Raw genomic sequence first — 18,901 nt, 5'->3', positions numbered from 1 at the left:
CTATTCAAGCTGCTCCACGGGGCTTGCTTCATGTAGCAAAGGTGGCATGAGAGCAGCAGCCCTTTCCTCAATTTTCACCTCTCCATACTGAACGAGTGCATGAATGGAGGTGAAGCACAGAAGTCCTTGCCACTGGGACAGCTACATACTGGATCATAGCAGTCCAGGGTCTGCTTTGTATTTGTTCAGTTGACCCCAGAGGATACATAAAAGGTTGAGTGTAGAGTAGACTTAGTTTACTGTCCCATAATGCACTTCTGAGTGGTGCAAATGAATGCTTTCCCATTGAGCAACCCTAATCATTGTCTTGGCCCTACATAACAAGACAAAAAAAAAGGAAGAGGAGGGACTCTTTACTTAACAGGACAGTTGTTTTACGCTTTGACAAAGGCTGGAATGAGAACTAGCATAACCGATATCTTAATAGATCTTGTGAACACGTCCCAGTAGAGCACAAGATCTGAGATTGGAGTGAGTCAAACATTACACTCTCAAATTAAGCAACTGAACCGTTAATTGTTGACTCTTTTTTGATAACACATTTGCAACTGCATCATTTCATGACAAATGACACTTTATAAATTGTTTTGGAAATACATAAATTCAGTTATAATTAACAACTGACTTAGTCGTACACTGGAATGATTTTGATGGTACATTCCGGTCACATATATTTATGTAGACTTTAAAATCCTTATATATTTTCTTCCATAAGTGTTGGTTCTTGTTTTTAATAAATGTACAGAAAGTTAAACTAAAAAGAATTAAAGAGTATATAGACTTTAACAATGTGGATACCCTTAAAAACTCTAGCACCACCTGAAGACTGCTTGTAAGACATGCTCACCACTAACTCTTGGTGTAACTACCACAGTAGTTGGTGATTTATGCATCATACAGCCACTAGTATTCACTCAGTTTCTTTCCCATTGTTTTGCAGTGTTTACCATGTCCGAACGTAATGAGTAGGATGAGTAGCTCAGTTTGGCTTGGTTAGGCTTGTATGTATGTAGATAGTGCCTGTCCAATCAACATAATTAACTGAGCATATCTCTTATACATACAGGCCCTAAACCAGCTTAAACATAAAACCCAACACAACTGATTCAATACACTCAACTGTTATGTCTACAAAGTCAAAGGGAAATCAGTTAATTACAAACTTTCAATCATATTTTTATTGGAAAATTATTGAAAACAACATAAGCATTAAAAACGTAGGCATTGGATAGAATATGGCTAGTACTCAAGCTTAAACTGTGTCCTTACAGAGTGCCTTAAATACCAAGCATTGAGATTTCTACATAGGATAGCTAAAAATACATATCACACTTTACTAAATTGACTTTATAAAAAGTCACTGTACAATAAAGGTTCAACAAGTGATGAATCTATACAAACATACTGTAAAGAAACCATTTAGATCTATCAGGACAAATTAAAATATAACAAAATAAAATAAATTCACTTTTTGAATATCTGAAGATTATTGTGAGCTCCAAAAGTCTAAACACAATTTGTAAAAATTAATAAATCAACAGGGATTCATATATTATGGAACTTCAAAAAAATACATCAGTTAAATGTGTGTGTGTATTTTTTTAAAAAGGTATGTGGCAACCCTCATAGCCACGAAATGATATAAAATCCAAAAGTAATTAAACGTTGCTCATTAACAGACCCAACAGAGGCATCTTCTGGTCAAAGGAAGAACTGCACACAGTTGATTGTGCACTGTCCCAAAATAATGTACACTGCCAACTGTTCAACTGATTATTCTGTGAAAATATATTACAAGAGGTCTCTATTTTTTCTAATATGGATTTTGTGCAAAAATTATCTACCAAGAATTTAATGTTAGAAACCCAGGTCAGAAACTATTGTACAGGGAGTCCACATCAGTAACTTCCATGCATGAAAAGAAAAACAGCATCCATACAAAAAAGGCAAGATGTAAAATATTTACCAACAGTTACAAAAATATCAACATGAATAAATTAATTTCTTCTACATTTCTTTACTGCCCACCTATCTACCCCATTGTTTTTCCAACAAATGGAAAAGAAACCTGTCGAATGTAGAGAAGGATTCTCTATATCAGAGGCAAAGAAGCCTTCTTCCAAGTCGCTGCGTGTCCTTCACTACTCTAATCAAGAGTCCAACCTTGCCCCTACACCCTGTAAGCATCCATGCCATCAGGGAGGATGAAATACATGTACAACAGTAGTTGTAATTAAAAATGTAATAGCAGACAATCAGGAAGCAATCTTGAGAAGCTAATAAAGAGAAGGCTCAAAGTATGTCACCTGTTAAAATCCTCTCAAACCTCAGCTACAGTAGTCTGATAGCAGGTTGTTAGGCATCAGTCTGTTGCTTGTGGTAATGTACCAGCTACTGTGATATGTGAGACAGAGGGTTCCTCATAGCAGGCTTGCGAGGCTGGTGGTGGGGCCATTCTGGGCTTGGATCTGGACAGGAGGAGGGCCATCAGTCCACTGGAAAACAGAGAGAAATACTGTTATCTCGGCACAACAGCACAGACACAGAAATAGACGCAATATAATGAACGTCTAAATATGTAAATCCAACATGGTACTAGAGTGAGAAGAGATAATGGAGAGTAATATGTAAACTTTGAAAAACACGTTAATCTGCATGACATACACTGATGAGATTATGCTCAGGGAGGCTGCAAGCAGCGATGTGGTCCTGCAGCAGCTGCTGGGAGAAGTTCTGGTGCATCTGGGCTGCTTCATGGGCATCCATAGTGTTCCCAAGGGCCTTGTTCAAGTCTGCAAGCATAACACATTGTCAAAATCTACCTTTGACCACAGCTTGTATCTTGAGAAAAAAGATTTTGTGCTTCAAATGTGATGGCAAAGTCAAGTATTCCCACAGTAAAAGGTCAGGAAAAGTTTGTGCTTTCATTTGAATGTTTACATGTGACAGAACATAAATAATGGTTCACGAGTTAAGGGAGGAGGTCATCATGTACCTTTCAACAGTGCTGAAGACCAGAGTTGAACAGACATATCAGGGATCTTGCTGGCCAGCTGCATGGCAGGTACAACCATGTTGTTGCTTTCCTGAAGGAGAAGAGGGCAAACAATAAAAAAGGTGGAAACAGCACAGATTGGAAGCCTTATTTATAAACATTGTAGGCATTAAAAGAGTTCCCCAGCTCCCCTGAGGTGGCTTCATTCACTGCTGCTGTGACATGCTGCCACTCATTACATTTCTGTATCAACCAACAGATGTAGATCAACTGTAGGAGCTGGCATACTGGGATATGAGGCCTGCGTAAAGGCAAATCAGTTCAAGTTCACTGTGATTTATTATAAAAAGTGATGGGCAGTCATACAAAACCAAATAATTTATCAGTGTACAGTTCTTCTTTTTTGGGAAGAATGTATAATTGGCTTTATAAATGAGGCACCACTTGCACATCAAGAAGGTAAACAAGAAGAGATTGGATAAGCAGAACATTTTGTCTTACCTCGTTACCCGTCAATTAAATGAGATAAGGAAAAATGTTCTGCTCTGGTGACCTGGTTGTTATGACACCTGTTATAAACACTCAATTCATAGCCCAAAAAGTGTAAAATGAATATAAAATTAGCTTTAGTGCAAATATGAGACCCATTTGTCATGCATTTGGTCTTACTCTGTGGTTTCCCAGTACATAGAAGATGTGGCCCAGCAGAACCAGAGAGCAGGCAGTCAGTCTGTTCAGATCCTCAGCATTAGACATCTTCAGGGTTTCCCTTAGGAAACGTCTGCAACACAAAAACATATAAATATGTATGAGTGCGGGGTGGACCTGTAGGTGTGTTTGCACGAGTCCATTTAAATTTTGTCATACTTGGCCTCGTTGTAGCGTCCTTGAAAGAAGGAGAGGAGTCCCCTGATGTAAAAGGCTGCAGCGCGGAGGCAGTGGGAGCTGAATCAAAGACAAAGACCAAGTTGTTTTAACAAAAAGCATTGTTTTAATTTAAAGTGTTGTTGCAACATATGCATATTTTAGGAACCCTCACGCTTCTTACCTTACTGGGAAGTTATGGTCTGGGTTTATTCTCTCTAGGAGGCTGTACAGCTGCAGAACAAACACAAAGGAAATATGTTCACAGCTTTTAGAGTGTCCTTTTCCCCAAAGGTTACTTCAAACTCTGCGCGTTTACTTAGACCTTAGATAAGGATCACTCAAATTTGGATATCAAAGCACTGTATGGTTTGGGACATTTTACAAATGAAAAATAAGCATAAGTGCTCTCTGGTGGACAAACTATGTAATGGCAACACTGTTTTTACATTACCATAAAATAAAATGAGTATTTGACATTTTCTTGTTACTCTTGACCAATAGATTTGCCAATATCAATATATCTGTGACAAGCCATTCACAATGCTGATATTTTGGTAAGGATGAATAAAAAAATTAAACCACAGTAATAATATAGTTGACACTAACCGCTTCTTTTGGAAGTGATTCTACATTACACTGTTGTGATTTAAAGACGTGACCCACTATTACTTTTACTGACCTCCTGGTGTCGGTTTCCTTCCCTTATGTAGACACTGGCCAAGTTGGTTACAATGTACGTCCACAGTTCCTGGTGTGTGGTGAGCTGGAACACAAACAACAATACAGACACGTTTAAGACGACAGCAGAAGAAGGGGAGTGTAAACCAGAGGAGAGAAGAAGATACTGGTGACAGTATCAGAGGAGATGCACCAAAATCACAACGTACTCACCCGCAAGGCCGTAGTGAACTGTGCCTCTGCATTATCCATACAGTTCACTGAGATACAGTACAGACCCTGGGATATGGCAAGAGCAGGAGGAAAGACATGCGTTAGATTGACTATTAGTGATGTCACTTGTTGTGTTTTGGTGTTCCTGACATGTTTACTAAAGTTTCATAGTTTTACCATTGTTTAAAATTCTTATATCGATATGTGTTTAATTATAGTTTAGTTCGGTTCTTGCCTCTTGATACTCAATGTTTGTTTATTCATTCAATGAAAATGTAATAAAAATGATTTTCTTACTGTTGCTAACATGCTAGCTGTCTGTTTTTATCATTTGCTTTTCTGCTGAAAATGTTTCCTTAAAAGTATGTTCTTTTAAGGTCAGAGTATTTTGAATGAGAAAGCATTTTGAAACAATAAATTCATAGTTATGAATGTAGGGTGATTCAAAAAAGTAAAACAGAAAGATTACCACTAAAAATATTTCTTAATTACATTTGTTTTCAGTCAACATTATAGGAAAATAACAGTTTTAGTATTTAGCCATGTCCTCCAACTTTCTGTGTTTTTTTTTTAACTTTCTGACAAGCACAGTTCTACAAACAATTGTGAAAGATGGTTTATGTTTAAAATACTCACTAAAAGCGTGTGAAGCTGAGCAGCATGGTTGGTGAATAACCTGGGGGACTGTTGGCACAGCTGACACACCTGTGAGATCTGGGCAGACAGAACAGAGAGCCAGTGTTCACTTTCACATGCCCATTGAAGCAGGGAAATAGTTGCACTTTTTTGTGAGATGCTACATAACTGAGCTCTTCATGCTGTTGGATTTTGCTAGACTGCATCTTTCGCATATTGTCACAAATCAAATACAACAAAACCCAATAACTGACCATGAAAACAGAAACAATTTACCTCTTGTAATGCAGTGGCCTTGTGGCCCGTGACGAGTCGACACATGATGATGTGCTCCAGTAAAATGACTTGAAAGGTAGAGAGGATGGGGCTGCAGTCCAACACTGAAACATGAAGATATATTTTTTAAAATGTCCACAAAGAAATGGCAAAGATGTGTTTTACTGTTCAAAAAACACAATTACTTATAATTTACTTATTCATGTTGATTTTTCTTAGAAACACACAGGAAGTGGGATAACTCACTTTTTAGTTTCTCTAGTTGCATAAGAGCCTTGTCTGTGTACTTTTGGGCTTTCTCCAGATAGCCTGCTTGCATGGAGTGCATGACTGTCACCTGAAAAATTACAAAAAAAAAAAAAAGTATACATTTAAAACCGTAAACAAATTCCTAATAAAGTGCATGATAAAAAACAAAAACTTTTGTAAGTCCCATGGTGTAAATATATGATTTTGCAAGTGAGAGGCAGGGTGTTGTTTAAAGAGGCTATATGCAAGTTTTGCAAGAGGGAAGTGGCCTTACCAAATAGACGAGGACACACATGTGCTCTTTGGGCAGCCAGTGGAAGAGGTCAGCTGGGTTGCTGGGCAGAATCTCATCATCATGGAGTGTAGAGATGGTCTGGATACACTGCTGTAGCTGCTTCAGACACGGTTTCACACTCTTCACCTGGGGAGAAATGGGACACGATAAACAATTATTTCTTACCTCACGGTAGCTTTTTACACCCAGACATCCTTTCTATATCCCCAAGACCAATATAAGCATGCATGCTGACCCCCATATGTTAATAGACACTGTGTCATTTAAACCCCTACAACTTAACTCTACTTTTTCTAACTCTTCGTGAATGGATTCCCTACCTGTCCAGCATCCAGGTAGTGTGTGACCTGTAGGACGAGGAAAAAGACCCTGAGGGACTCCTTCTGGATCGGATTTCCCTGCCAATTTTCAACAATAGTTCCACACAGTGTGAGCAGAGGATGCACCTCCCCGAGCTTCCTCTCCATTAGCAGCAACTAAAAAAAGAAGAAACATCACCCAAATTAACATTTACAGAATTTGATGTTGCTTTTGTTAATTTTAACTTAAATGGTGGCACCATTACTGGTGTGTATATATAAGTGTTATTATGCTTTTGCTGTACAGTCACATAAAGAAGGAGGAAAAATTGTAATACTGTGTTGGGAAGAAATATAAGCGTCAAATACTATTATGGTGTAACAGCACACATAAAGTGAAGTATAACAGAAGACTCACCATTCCTTTACTAAGGAGAAACAACGCCCTAAAAAAAGCAAAAACATCAGGTCAGTTTTTCCCTCTGAAGTTCTTACATTCAGTCAACATTTGTAAACACTTTGTGCCACAGTTGCATTGAAGCAAGCGGACAGATCAAAGACAACCTCATATTAAAATGTACTTTCTCAGAGCTGGTAAAATGTGTCTATCACAAAAATTTTACAACAGCAACATTTTATGTTGAATGAAATGTAAAAAATGAGAATTCATTATTTTCTAATCAATGCGAACTCAGTGATGTTTTGTGTATGTGATTTGTCTGAACCCACAATGAAAAGATAGTGTGAGGAAAATGTAGTTTTATCTACAGGTCAAAATTTTAATTTGCGAAGTAGCTTAACAAATCTTAGGTTTAGGATATCTAATTTGATAAACATACATGATGTGTCATATATTCTGTGACACTTGCACTTCTGTAGAGGGACTGAGAAGTCAGCAACAAAACAGACTTGCTGTACAAGAGTTTCATAGTCCACTTCCCACTATCTGGTTTGAGATAGCCTTTAAAATGGCAAACCCCTCTACATGAACAGAGAAACAGAAGCAAAGTGGATCACTGTGGGTGTAACGGATAGACTGAGACTCAAAAATTACAAATTACCTGTACTTGGGCTAGGAATAGTTTGTTTTTATGTGCTTCAGATTAATATTGAAATTGGGGGTGTCATATACTAACCCCTAAAAGCCTTAAATATGCAATCAGTAGTAGATTGAGTGATATTTACCTGGTATATTCTGAGCCCACCACTCTGGCGTACTCAGCTCCAACCCCCAGGAGGTCACATGCTGACACCAAGTCTTTCTCCAGTGTATGAAGTTGCTGAAAGAGACAATACAAAATTAGTGTCATCACTTGTGACTCACTTACTGTTTGGACACAAAGTCAAGACTAGCAAAAACATACAAAGTGAAAGTGTGAGCAAACTGTTCTCAGACTAGTTACCATATTTGAATTAAGGCTGTTGTGAATCTGCTCTAATTTAAAAACACTTCTGTACCAGCATATGGAAATGAGTTGAGTGAGTGAAACAATATGTCATCCCCACCGGGACACTTTTATACTTATACATACCGCCAACTGGAACAACAATCTGCAGTGCCAGTACGGTGTTTGTTGTGAAATCTGGATGGCCTTGCGCAGCAGGGGTTTTGCAGAGTCCACCAAATTCTGAAAATTGATCACAAGGATCAATAGCAGGATCAATAGTTAATAATCAATAGTGATCAACATTGTTCAGCCTACCATGCATGTAACACAATGAAATTAACACTTTCCAGGACCCTGTCGAGGTCACTTGATGGTAAGAAGTGATGAATGTATGTAGATAACCAAACATCACTTAAACCTCACGAAAATAATGAATGTTAACGTTATTTTAAAAAGGTTTACCTGTTGGCAGAAGAGTTCAGACAAAATGCTGGCAGCTTCAAATTTGACATCTTCAAACTGCGGGACTTGTTGCGATATAAACCACTGCAAAACAAAAGATGGAAAATGTTAGCGGCGTCATACCAGTGTTTGCAATCTTTATGAAGCAGTAATAATCCCATACAGCGGCTTACTTGATTAACACTAGAGAAAGAACGAAAGCGTGTCGGGACGAATACTAAACAATACAGCTGACCAAATACAACACTAACAAATATTGTATTTTAACTTCTCCAAAAATGTAGCCTTCCTGAATGGGCAGCTATTTAAAGACTTCCGCCGTTCGCTGTTTTCGCTGCTGCGGCCTACAATCGTCCCTTTCCCCGCTGCATCCCCGCTCTTTCCCAGATCAAACGTCCCTCACCGCTTTCTCCAGGTGGCTGCGGGCCAGCTCGCTGTTCTTCGTGTGGTGGTAGAGAACCGAGCCCAGCTGAAGATGTGTCCGGGCCTCGATCCTCTGCGGAGGCTTAAACTGAAACACAGCCTGGAGACAGTGCACACAGAGCCGAATTTTGGGTGGACTGGAGGTTCGGAAATGCTCCGCAAAGCCGAGTAGGGCGAGGTACCAGCGCTCCGGGGCCTCTACGTTTGACGCCATTTTCCCCCACAACAACAAGTTTTTCAGCGCTATAGCCAGACTCCGGGGTTGCCAGGTTCGGTCAGTCAGGTAAAAAGCTCAGTCAAAGCGTATAAAGACCCGAATGCATCCATTTTGTTTGTATTTCTTCTTTTTTACACGTAATAAACAATAAACGTATAATACACGCACTAGTTTAGTGTATGTATATGACAGGGACAATGCCTATCAATTACATTTCTGACAATATGCCACAGTTAGCCAAAAGGCAAATTTTCATCTTTAGTCCCTGACCACATACAAAAGATAAGTCTTTGCCAAGTTAGAAATATTTTACATAAAAAAGCACCTTTATAAAAAGAAGGCAAGTGAATATATTTTCTCAAGGGCTGCAGCTATTTTATTGTGGGGCACTTGTGTTTTTAGTAATTTATATCTTGTGACTCTTACTTTTTTTGAGGTTTCATGCAACACAAACCCAATGATGAGCATCAGCCAACCATATGTTGTACTGTAGGTTACCCATAACGTCAACATCAAAAGGTGAATGTACAGTCAGTTATTTAACACTCTAAGAGGGATCATTATTTAAATGAATCATTTTACTTGATCTCTTTCTTGTCTTCATATCATTGTATATTGAATAACTTTGGCCTCCAGATTGGTGGTCAGGCAAACCAAGCAATTTAATAATGGACTTTGGGAAATTATAATCTGTAATTTTGTTTTGATTAATACAAAAAATACATCACATAAAATACAACATAATATAATATGTACAATTTGTTTTGTACAAAAGAAACCTCATCTTATCTCTAACATATCAAACTTTCCAGAATAGCTACTATATGGAATCCCGAAAAAGAAGTAATCACATCAAACGCAATGGTAGAACTCTTGAAAAGCAATACTGATAAAATGGTGATTAGTTTAATTTATGAATTCTTAATCAAAGAAAGATACCTCTATTTATATTTCACTATTCATGCATGAGGCAGTTTCAAATGTCTTTACATACATTTAATTTTTAAAATGAATGTATTCTTTCTTTAACTGAAATAAACGAAAATGAACAATATACAATTAGTTTAAATGTGGTGGTTGTTTGTGGGGAGACTGCTCTGACTAAAGGTTCTGCATGTAAGAAAAGGTATTAAAAGAATGGCAAGTTTATATGAACTAAATATAGTCCACGTTGGTTCTACATCATCAACAAACCTGGCAACCCAATGTTGTGGATAAACCCGCGAGATTTCATCCGACTACTAGGATTAGCTCTTGGGTATTGTAGTCCAAAATACAGAATACGTTGTCCCACTTTCTTAAAGACCTTGAAAAGCCCAAACAATCTTGTGCGCAGAACCAGGCAGCAGCTCTGAGCAGAATATCCATGAAGGCATCGGCTATAAATACACAACACACTCCGCTGCAGCTGGACACCTGTCTTTTACAATCATCTTCAGAGACGTCTACGACGTGAAAAGACGTGCGAACACACCGCAGCGTGTGGCAAGTTAATAACAGCGACTGACAAGCCTCCAGCGAGCAAACAAGAAATGAGTGGAAGAATCTGCAGGGCAGACTGGTGACTGATATAACACAGCGAAGATCTGTAAACACGGGGCCCTTTTGCACACAAACGAAGGTAACAAAATTGCACCTATGTATGTAACCACAACAACGATGCATAGGCCTGTTCATATGTTTTATATTATTTGTACTATCTTTGAACTATCATTCGCAGTTTATTTATTTGAGGTGTGGTCACTAAGTTATTATCTGCCCCCATTTAGGAAACTGACAAGTGCGCCGCTGTGATGTTTGATTATTATTAACTATATATTTGGTTCTGTGCTGGAAAAGAACGATGGATCGTTTTTTTGTAATGCAATACCCTGTTTACAAGCCAGGCCGATTGTTTGTGTAGAGTATGGGCGTGCGTGTAATCACTTACTCTCCTTAATGTTAAATATACTGAGACAGTACGACACGGCGCACTTTCATTTTGTATAGAGAAGTATCTCTTTGTTTGCCAGAAACATATTTTCTCCTGTAAATATCATCTACAGAGTGTTTTCCTGAATGACTGACTGAGTGTCTAACAGCCTTGGTATTTCGTGAAGGGCACACATGGCCCACCGTGTGCACGACCGTCAGAGCCGTCTGCCCGTGGCCCAGGCCACGGTGCTGGCTCTGCCGCCTACCAGCCAGGCAAAGGTGAGTATTGTTTCCCTTTATGACTTATTAACATGTTATGCTTGAGCACAGAGGATTAAATGTAGCACCTGTTTTGACACGTTAGAGCAGTTTGGGCATGAACTGCTTTTCAAGTTGTTGTTGGACTACATTTTTTCTGACCCTGTTTACAAAAGCACATGTTGGAAATTGAGGCAGACTCTAATCATGGACCAGAAAGTAGTAAAACCAGGTCAGTCAGCCTGTAAAAGTGTAAAACTTTGAGGCTGTGTGTATTAACAGATGCATTTAAAGAGAACATCCCTATTCTGCTCGTCTTGTTTTCATTTATTTGTTCTTTATTCATTCGGTGTTTCTTTCCCTGTAAAGCAGCCTTGGGTACCTTGAAAGGTGTTATAAAAATCCAAGTTATTATTATTATTAGTAACATAAATTCCTTTGTGGTATGATTTCTTTCAGCCATAAAACAGACCATACTGTTTGACTGTCAGGCTGTGTTCAGTGTGTCCTGGCTGTTGTTGTGACATGCAGGAGAGCTTTCCTGGTACTATCCATACTTTAGAAGGGCATGCCTCTCCCAGTACATTGCTGTAAATAGCAGGGAGGTGCCCGCTAATCTAAAGCTGGCCTTAGTTTACAATGTAATGCAGTAAGTAGCACTGAATAATAAGAATCCTGACCCTTGTTTACTTTAGTTTATATATATATATATATATATATATATATATATATATATATATATATATATATATATATGTGTATATATATACTTACATTTGTTTATAAAGACGTCTTCATAACACTGAAATTAAGCTTATTTTAAGATATGAGCAGTGCCTGACTAATGCCAAATTTTACAATAAAGTTGGCTGCAGTTAACCTCAGACAATAATAAGCTGTAATAGTTATATGATTTATAGATCTAATTATACATGTAAATGAATGAAATCCTAAACCATGTCTTCCCTCCTCTCTGGTTGAAGTTGTGAAACGTGTATGTTATACGTGCCAAAAGCTGTTCTTATCAGTCAGTGAGATTCTTTATTGGGTTCAACTGTCCCTTCCAGCTGAACGAGTGCGCACACACACCCACACACACACACACACACACACACACACACACACACACACACACAAACACACAAATGGTTCAACTTCACACACAGGTTGGTGTTATCTCTTGTGATTCTGTCACAAACAGTTGAGTCACTCTGGCGTTAATCCACGAGCAGATTTCAATGTTCCGTTTTGCTGCTGTTTGCTGTTATCATTGCTGAGTGATAGACATGGGAGTGACTGTGCTGTTAAACATATGTTTGTGGTACTTGCTTGTGGAGACCAAACATGCAAATAAAGAGAAATAAATGATTAAACTTTCTTTGTCCATACTACATAACCACTGTACAGTCTTGAAGATATCTAACTTGTCATGTGACAAAATGTCTCATAGTGCAATATAAACATGTCTGTGTGTACAAACAGGACTTGAGGCCCAGGTGGACTGCTCTGGACTCCCTGCTGTGTGGTGCGTTTGCTGGAGCAGTGGCAAAAACGGTCATTGCACCTCTGGATCGGACCAAGATCATTTTCCAAGGCAAGAACGACACTAGCTTTTCAAATATAGAATATACAGATAAATAGGATATATGTAAGTGACTTCACTTTTGTTTTTACTCCCCACAGAAAATCAAACTACTGTTTTTCTGTTTGTACCAAAGTTTTCACTGACTTTTGTAACTGTTCTTAAGTAATTGTTAATCCTCTTAGTAGATGTTTAGCCTACATGGGAGAGTGTGTTGTTAAACCCTGAGATTTACTGTGTATGTTGTTGTTTCACAGTGTCCTCCAAAAGATTCTCAGCTAAGGTAAGTTCAGTCGTCTATTCTATTAGAAAATCAATCATTGATTCATTCTGGATTTACCAAGCTAGTGTGAGGGTGTAATGATAGGCAGTACATAGGTAGAATGTATTAATGCTGGACAAATAAATCAATTAATCAATGACAGAAATAATTATCTCACATCCTTTTTCACACACTCTCATACAAACTTAATGTGCGGCTGTACATTTAATTATTCAGTGGGAAAATCTTGAGCATACTTTGATTATTAGAATATTCAGTGTGGAAAATATGAAGGACTTCTGCTCCTAACCAACATGCTATACTGTGTCTGTTGTACCCAGGAGGCTTTCAGGCTCATTTACTGTACGTACATGAAGCATGGGCTGCTCAGTCTGTGGAGGGGAAACTCTGCCACCATGGTGAGGGTCATGCCCTATGCTGCCATCCAGTTCTGCTCCCACGAACAGTACAAAAAACTACTGGGGAACTACTTCGGCTACCAGGGAAAGTGAGTAAAGAACTTTTCTGTCAGTAGTGATGATTTAATTGAGATATTAGAGGTTTTTAGTCATGCTAGCGGCGTGGCTCTACGGATATCAGTGTAGGTCGGTCGGGTGTCAACTTTGACTGAAATAAATCGAGAACAATTGGATGCATTGCCTTGAAATTTCCTCAGGAAATTCATGGTCTCTGGAGGATGTGTTGTAATAACATTGTTTTTTCATCAAGCAATACTTTGGTTTATGACCAAATACCTGCAAAACTAATGACATTCCCATTATGCTCAACATACTTTGTTTTCAGTGCTAATAAGAAAATGCTAACATGGTAAACTAAGAATGCGAACTTTTACATCTGCTAGCATTGTCGTCGTGAGCATGCTAGCATTCTGATTGTGTTGTGTTTTTAACCAGCAAAAAAAGTTTTCTTAGTTTTTTTTTTTATTCTGCTACTTACGTTAATTGTGTTGTTTGTTTCAGAGCGCTGCCTCCTTTCCCACGTTTCCTGGCTGGTTCTCTTGCCGGCACAACTGCTGCTATGCTTACCTACCCTTTGGACATGGTGCGAGCCCGGATGGCCGTCACCGCCAGAGAAATGTAAGCTCCTGTCCTCTGTTACATTCCCATAACAAGTATTAGTCCCACTGTTGTCCTTTACATTACAACAAAATGGACCATTGCAATGCAAAACAGTTTCTAAATGTCTCACAATAACATGTTGTGTTGCCCCCTGTCAGATAGAATAAGACACTATACTGTATTTGTGGACAGTGTTTGTGTTGTAGTATATTTAGCTATTCCATTATTTGTGTGATATGACAAACTAAATTACTAAAATGTTGGAGCATCAAAATGTTTTTTTTTTTTCAATTACAGGAAACCATCCTGTAAATGAGCTAGCTAGAGATTGCACTCCAGTTAGCCTTAAGTGCAGTACCCGAAGTGCAGTTTGGTTTTTAATGTTTGTTTCCTGCAAATTTTACATGGTGTATTGTTGGCAAATTACACTTTTCTATGGAATGATAATTTTGATATGGTTAAACAGATGTCAGAAAGTCAGATTCTTATCTTAAGTCAGTATTGACCAAATATGTAGTTTCTGCATTTTGGCAGTGATAGATGTTTTTGAACACATTAAATAATTTGTGTTGTCTGACACTTCTTTTTCCCCCAACAGGTACAGCAACATCATGCATGTTTTTGTGCGCATCTCCCAAGAGGAAGGTGTGAAGACCCTTTACAGAGGTTTCACCCCCACTATTCTGGGTGTCATCCCATACGCAGGGATCACATTCTTTACATACGAGACCCTCAAGAAGCTACACACAGGTAATGAAAAATAAGACTTTTCCTTTTCTTTCAATGTCTGCATCCAGTTCAGTGCAGTGAAATTTTACATATTTAGATGAATATTTGGAATATGTTAGATGTTGAACTCCTTCTTTCTTTGTGTTTTCTTCTCTCTCTGTAGAAAAAACGAAGCGATCCCAACCTTACCCTCATGAGCGCTTGGCCTTCGGTGCCTGCGCAGGCCTGATTGGACAGTCTGCCTCGTACCCTCTGGACGTGGTACGTAGGCGCATGCAGACAGCCGGCGTTACCGGCTCATCCTACGGCACAATTCTGGGGACCATGCGTGAGATTGTAACACAGGAGGGAGTTGTACGTGGACTATACAAAGGCTTGAGCATGAACTGGCTTAAAGGGCCCGTTGCCGTGGGGATCAGCTTCACCACATTTGACATCACGCACAGCCTTCTGCTCAAATTGCATCAGATGGGCTACTTTACTCACTGAATCGGTTAGGAGCGACAGAGGGGAAGCGAAAAAGCACAGATGAGACTGGCATGAGAGAGGTGGTCAAGTCTGTTATATGGCAATAATAAGTCTCTGCACTCAGTGCAGGGCTGTCCTGCTGCACTCTCCCGTTCCCTTCAGACAGGATGTCAGAGGAGTGGATGAGTGTGGACGGGAGGTCTGTTGTGCACACAGAAACACAGAATCTAAAGTCGGCTGAGTGAGTGAACAAAATAAGTGACTTCAAATATTCGTTCACACAATCACAACTTTGTTTTGAAATCATGGTACCATCGTTGTGGCTCAAGTGATTAACAGTGGATGAAGACTTGTTTTTGATAGATGAATATGGAGGAATTTGTTTGTGTTGTGTTGATAATCTAACGCTTGCACTTTATTAGACCTATAATGTTTCTTTCAACTAAATCCTGTATCCATCTTGATTATTGATTTGATTTGTACCCGGTAACGAAAGGGGTGATTATGCAATATGTTTTTAAATTTCAGTTTTTATGATGGTGCCGGTGTGGATGTAACTGAGATTGACGGAACAAATGATTGTAGGAGGGTGATCATGTCAGCAGGACTGCACAGTTTCACTGTCCATCCAGCACTGAGGTTGTGTGGTATGATATTATAATGTTTAATATGTGGAGGTTAATCAGATATGAGAGATAAATATATATAATACAGATTTTGGCTTATATACATATTATTATGATTTCATTTTTATACTGTTCTCATATTGTTGTGCAGATTATGTCACTGCTTTTACTTGATTGTAAGGCGCCTAAAACATCTAAATATGCCAAAGCACTGATCTCAGTTTCATGTTGAGTAAATATTTATCATACTTCAACTGCTAATGTACATTTCAAAATACAGTATTTCCAAAGATGTAACTTTACAGTTGTCTCAAGCATAACTGGCCATGCAATAAAGTGTCCATACAAAACACTGAGCGATCAATCCTTTTGTCCACTTGAGGGCGCCATGTGATAAGCAAAGGTAATCACACCATCAGCGTCATCAAAGAGCGGATTGACATTTCAAACTGAAATGTAAGGGTTGTATAGTAACAATAGGTTTTCTTTTTATCATGAGGCACACAGCAATCTTCAGCCTTCACATGTACAACCACAGAGTTTAAAAATACAGCTGAAAAATAACTGTTAATGACAACGCTACGACACCACAAAGGTTTAGTGAACCTGTTTCTCAGCCTTTCTTGCTGAAAGAACTGAGGCTGGACTTGAAGTAGAATTAAATAACGATATCCGATATGTTTTATCTGCTTACCAAAACACGCAAAGCATCAGTTTGATTAATGATTTCTGACCTACATGTGCGTGACACAACATGTCCGTTCTTTTGCAGTAGATGGCAGCATTGAGTAGCTGTTCCTCCCTGTGCGTCCTGGACCATTATGGAGGTTAGTTAGGCTCTGATCACCTCATGGCCTGAACTTGACCTGCCCTCGGCTCACTGAGACACTGTTACTCCTATTTTACTCTTGTATTTTCATTTAAGCACTCTGTTAAAAAAAATGGTGTTACTTTGTGAATGGTGCAAATAAATTTTTTTTTTTTTTAATGTGTCTACGATACTGAACAAAATTATGTGAAAAAGAAAACCAGTGAATTCATATTTGATGACATTACATGGAGTAATTAGTCAATAAAATATGGTATAAATACTTAATGTATTATATATTTTTCTTTTATTCTTTATACACAGATGTTATGGTAAATGATGGTGGAAGTACGGGTAAGAGAATCATGACTGAAATCTTTAACAAAATTGAGATAATGTCTCTAAATAATGTTTTTATTCATTGTTATTTATTTAAACTCTATTATAAAGGTATTGCTAAAAACAAAGAAAAAAAAAAAGAAAAAAAAAACAATCTTAGTAACACAGTCAACAAAAATACCCAGAAATTAGTTGCCATTATGTTGAAAATAAAAAGGAAAAAAAACAAATATGATTTTCAATAATTCATTTATTAAAATTTTCCATCACTCTGTCTACATTCAAGCCTTAAACAGCATTGTTTATATTTCCATCAAATAGATTAAACATGACTGAGGAAGCAACACACATCAGTCTTAGTCTTTATTTATCGTTTATTTTAGATCAAATATAACTTTATACTACCCGACAATACAATATTAAAAGGTTTAAATATTTTTTCAGTTATTAATGACTGATTACTGTTTCAAATATATATAAATAAAGTCGATATTGGTGTATGGTATGCTACATTCGGTTTCCTCCGGTTTTGCAGCACTGGTTCATGCGCATGAGCTGTGATTAAGTGTGAATAGGTGAGTGTGTGTGTCCAGTCTGTCGCATTGGTGATAACATCATTCACCACCTGAAACCGCTTTTTCTTCTTTACCAGCTACTGAGTGTCGTCTCCTGAACTTCACATCCGAGCGACTGGATGGAGGGACCCTGCCCTCCTTCCATCTGCCCATCCCTCTGTCTCTCACCCTCTCTGCCTATATGACCTTGACTGTGAATTATGGGATATCCTGCCACCCTACAGTGTGCAGCCACCCAGCCTGGTATTGCAACAATCGAAACAATACCACTGGGTGGATAACATGGTCGGAGGGCGGGTGCCTGAGAGAAGCAGGAGGAGGAGGAGGAGGTGGAGGAGGGGTGGAAAGATACTTCTTGAAGGCGCCGTTGCCATAGGTAACCTGGATCTGTGCCAGGAGAAGGGAGTGAACCATTTGCATGTATTCAAATCTCGCATGAATAATTCACTTTGAAGCCCTTGCTGGAGCAGTGGCAGACAATAGCTGTTCACACAAACACACACACACACACACACACACACACACACTCACACAGATGCACAGATGCACAGTATATGGGCTAGAATGCACACAAACCCAGCCTGATCCTGTGTGAGAAAGGTGAGGAGGTTAAACTGGGAGGCACACAGGAATAAAGCCTTTTTCAGTAGTAAATCAGATTCGGATGCGTTGAGACAGTGGCTGCAGCTGTAATATCATTTTGCATTTTCCTATTTCTGAGCACTTAAAACCGGTTCTGTGGATGTGGCCTTCTCTACTCAAAACACAACAGATGGTGCATAACCAGGCATAGGAGCTGTTTAACCGTGAGCTCATACTGTAGATGTCACGAGGCAGGAGGTTTAGGAGAGAATGTATGGTAAACATATGCATATACACACATGTTCACACCCCATGTGGTGCTGTGGGATAACAGTTCAAAGGCCTGCTCAGCGTGCGCTTCTCCAGCACCTGGCCCTCACGGCAGCTTCCATAAATTCAGCAGCATTAAAACACCTTGAGAGACGTTTTATCCAACATAAACGGGCCTGTAAAGGTTTCCCCGTAAAGTTCCCTTAAAAAAAGCCAAGAAATGAGTGAGAAAATATCAGATCGTGGTGCCGTGACTATAAAACTCAGTCAAGAACAGCTATAATATTACATTCATGCAGATATTTACAAGTTCTATAGGGATGTCATCCTCTCCCGTCGCCACCCTCCGAGCTCCCTCTCCCCATAAGCTGAGTCTTGTTAATTTTATAAGATCCAGCATATTGCCACTTA

At 38.8% G+C, this 18,901-nt stretch overlaps 2 protein-coding genes across 2 annotated transcripts; one reads left to right on the top strand and one right to left on the bottom strand.

The window, feature by feature from the left end:
* Positions 1-1,151: 1,151 nt before the first annotated feature.
* LOC130170940 (MAU2 chromatid cohesion factor homolog) lies at positions 1,152-9,196 on the bottom strand. Its single transcript, XM_056378654.1, has 18 exons — positions 8,762-9,196; positions 8,359-8,442; positions 8,041-8,136; positions 7,694-7,788; positions 6,927-6,954; positions 6,530-6,685; positions 6,189-6,335; positions 5,912-6,002; positions 5,666-5,769; positions 5,390-5,467; positions 4,754-4,819; positions 4,542-4,625; positions 4,044-4,093; positions 3,863-3,940; positions 3,665-3,776; positions 2,996-3,086; positions 2,665-2,792; positions 1,152-2,495 (listed from the first exon to the last, which is right to left on the bottom strand). The coding sequence occupies exons 1-18, from the start codon at positions 8,993-8,995 to the stop codon at positions 2,421-2,423; spliced, it is 1,797 nt and encodes a 598-aa protein (XP_056234629.1). The 5' UTR covers positions 8,996-9,196; the 3' UTR covers positions 1,152-2,420.
* Positions 9,197-10,091: 895 nt separating this feature from the next.
* LOC130170941 (mitochondrial coenzyme A transporter SLC25A42-like) lies at positions 10,092-16,268 on the top strand. The gene is made up of 8 exons (XM_056378655.1): positions 10,092-10,619; positions 11,046-11,191; positions 12,653-12,764; positions 13,010-13,035; positions 13,356-13,522; positions 13,995-14,111; positions 14,692-14,843; positions 14,986-16,268. The coding sequence occupies exons 2-8, from the start codon at positions 11,105-11,107 to the stop codon at positions 15,309-15,311; spliced, it is 987 nt and encodes a 328-aa protein (XP_056234630.1). The 5' UTR covers positions 10,092-10,619; positions 11,046-11,104; the 3' UTR covers positions 15,312-16,268.
* Positions 16,269-18,901: the final 2,633 nt, after the last annotated feature.

The sequence above is a fragment of the Seriola aureovittata genome, chromosome 6 (genome assembly GCF_021018895.1).
Source record: "Seriola aureovittata isolate HTS-2021-v1 ecotype China chromosome 6, ASM2101889v1, whole genome shotgun sequence".
In the NCBI taxonomy this organism is placed as follows: domain Eukaryota; kingdom Metazoa; phylum Chordata; class Actinopteri; order Carangiformes; family Carangidae; genus Seriola; species Seriola aureovittata.
Note: the sequence above shows the minus strand (reverse complement) of the source record. Positions and strands in the feature narration are given on the sequence as shown.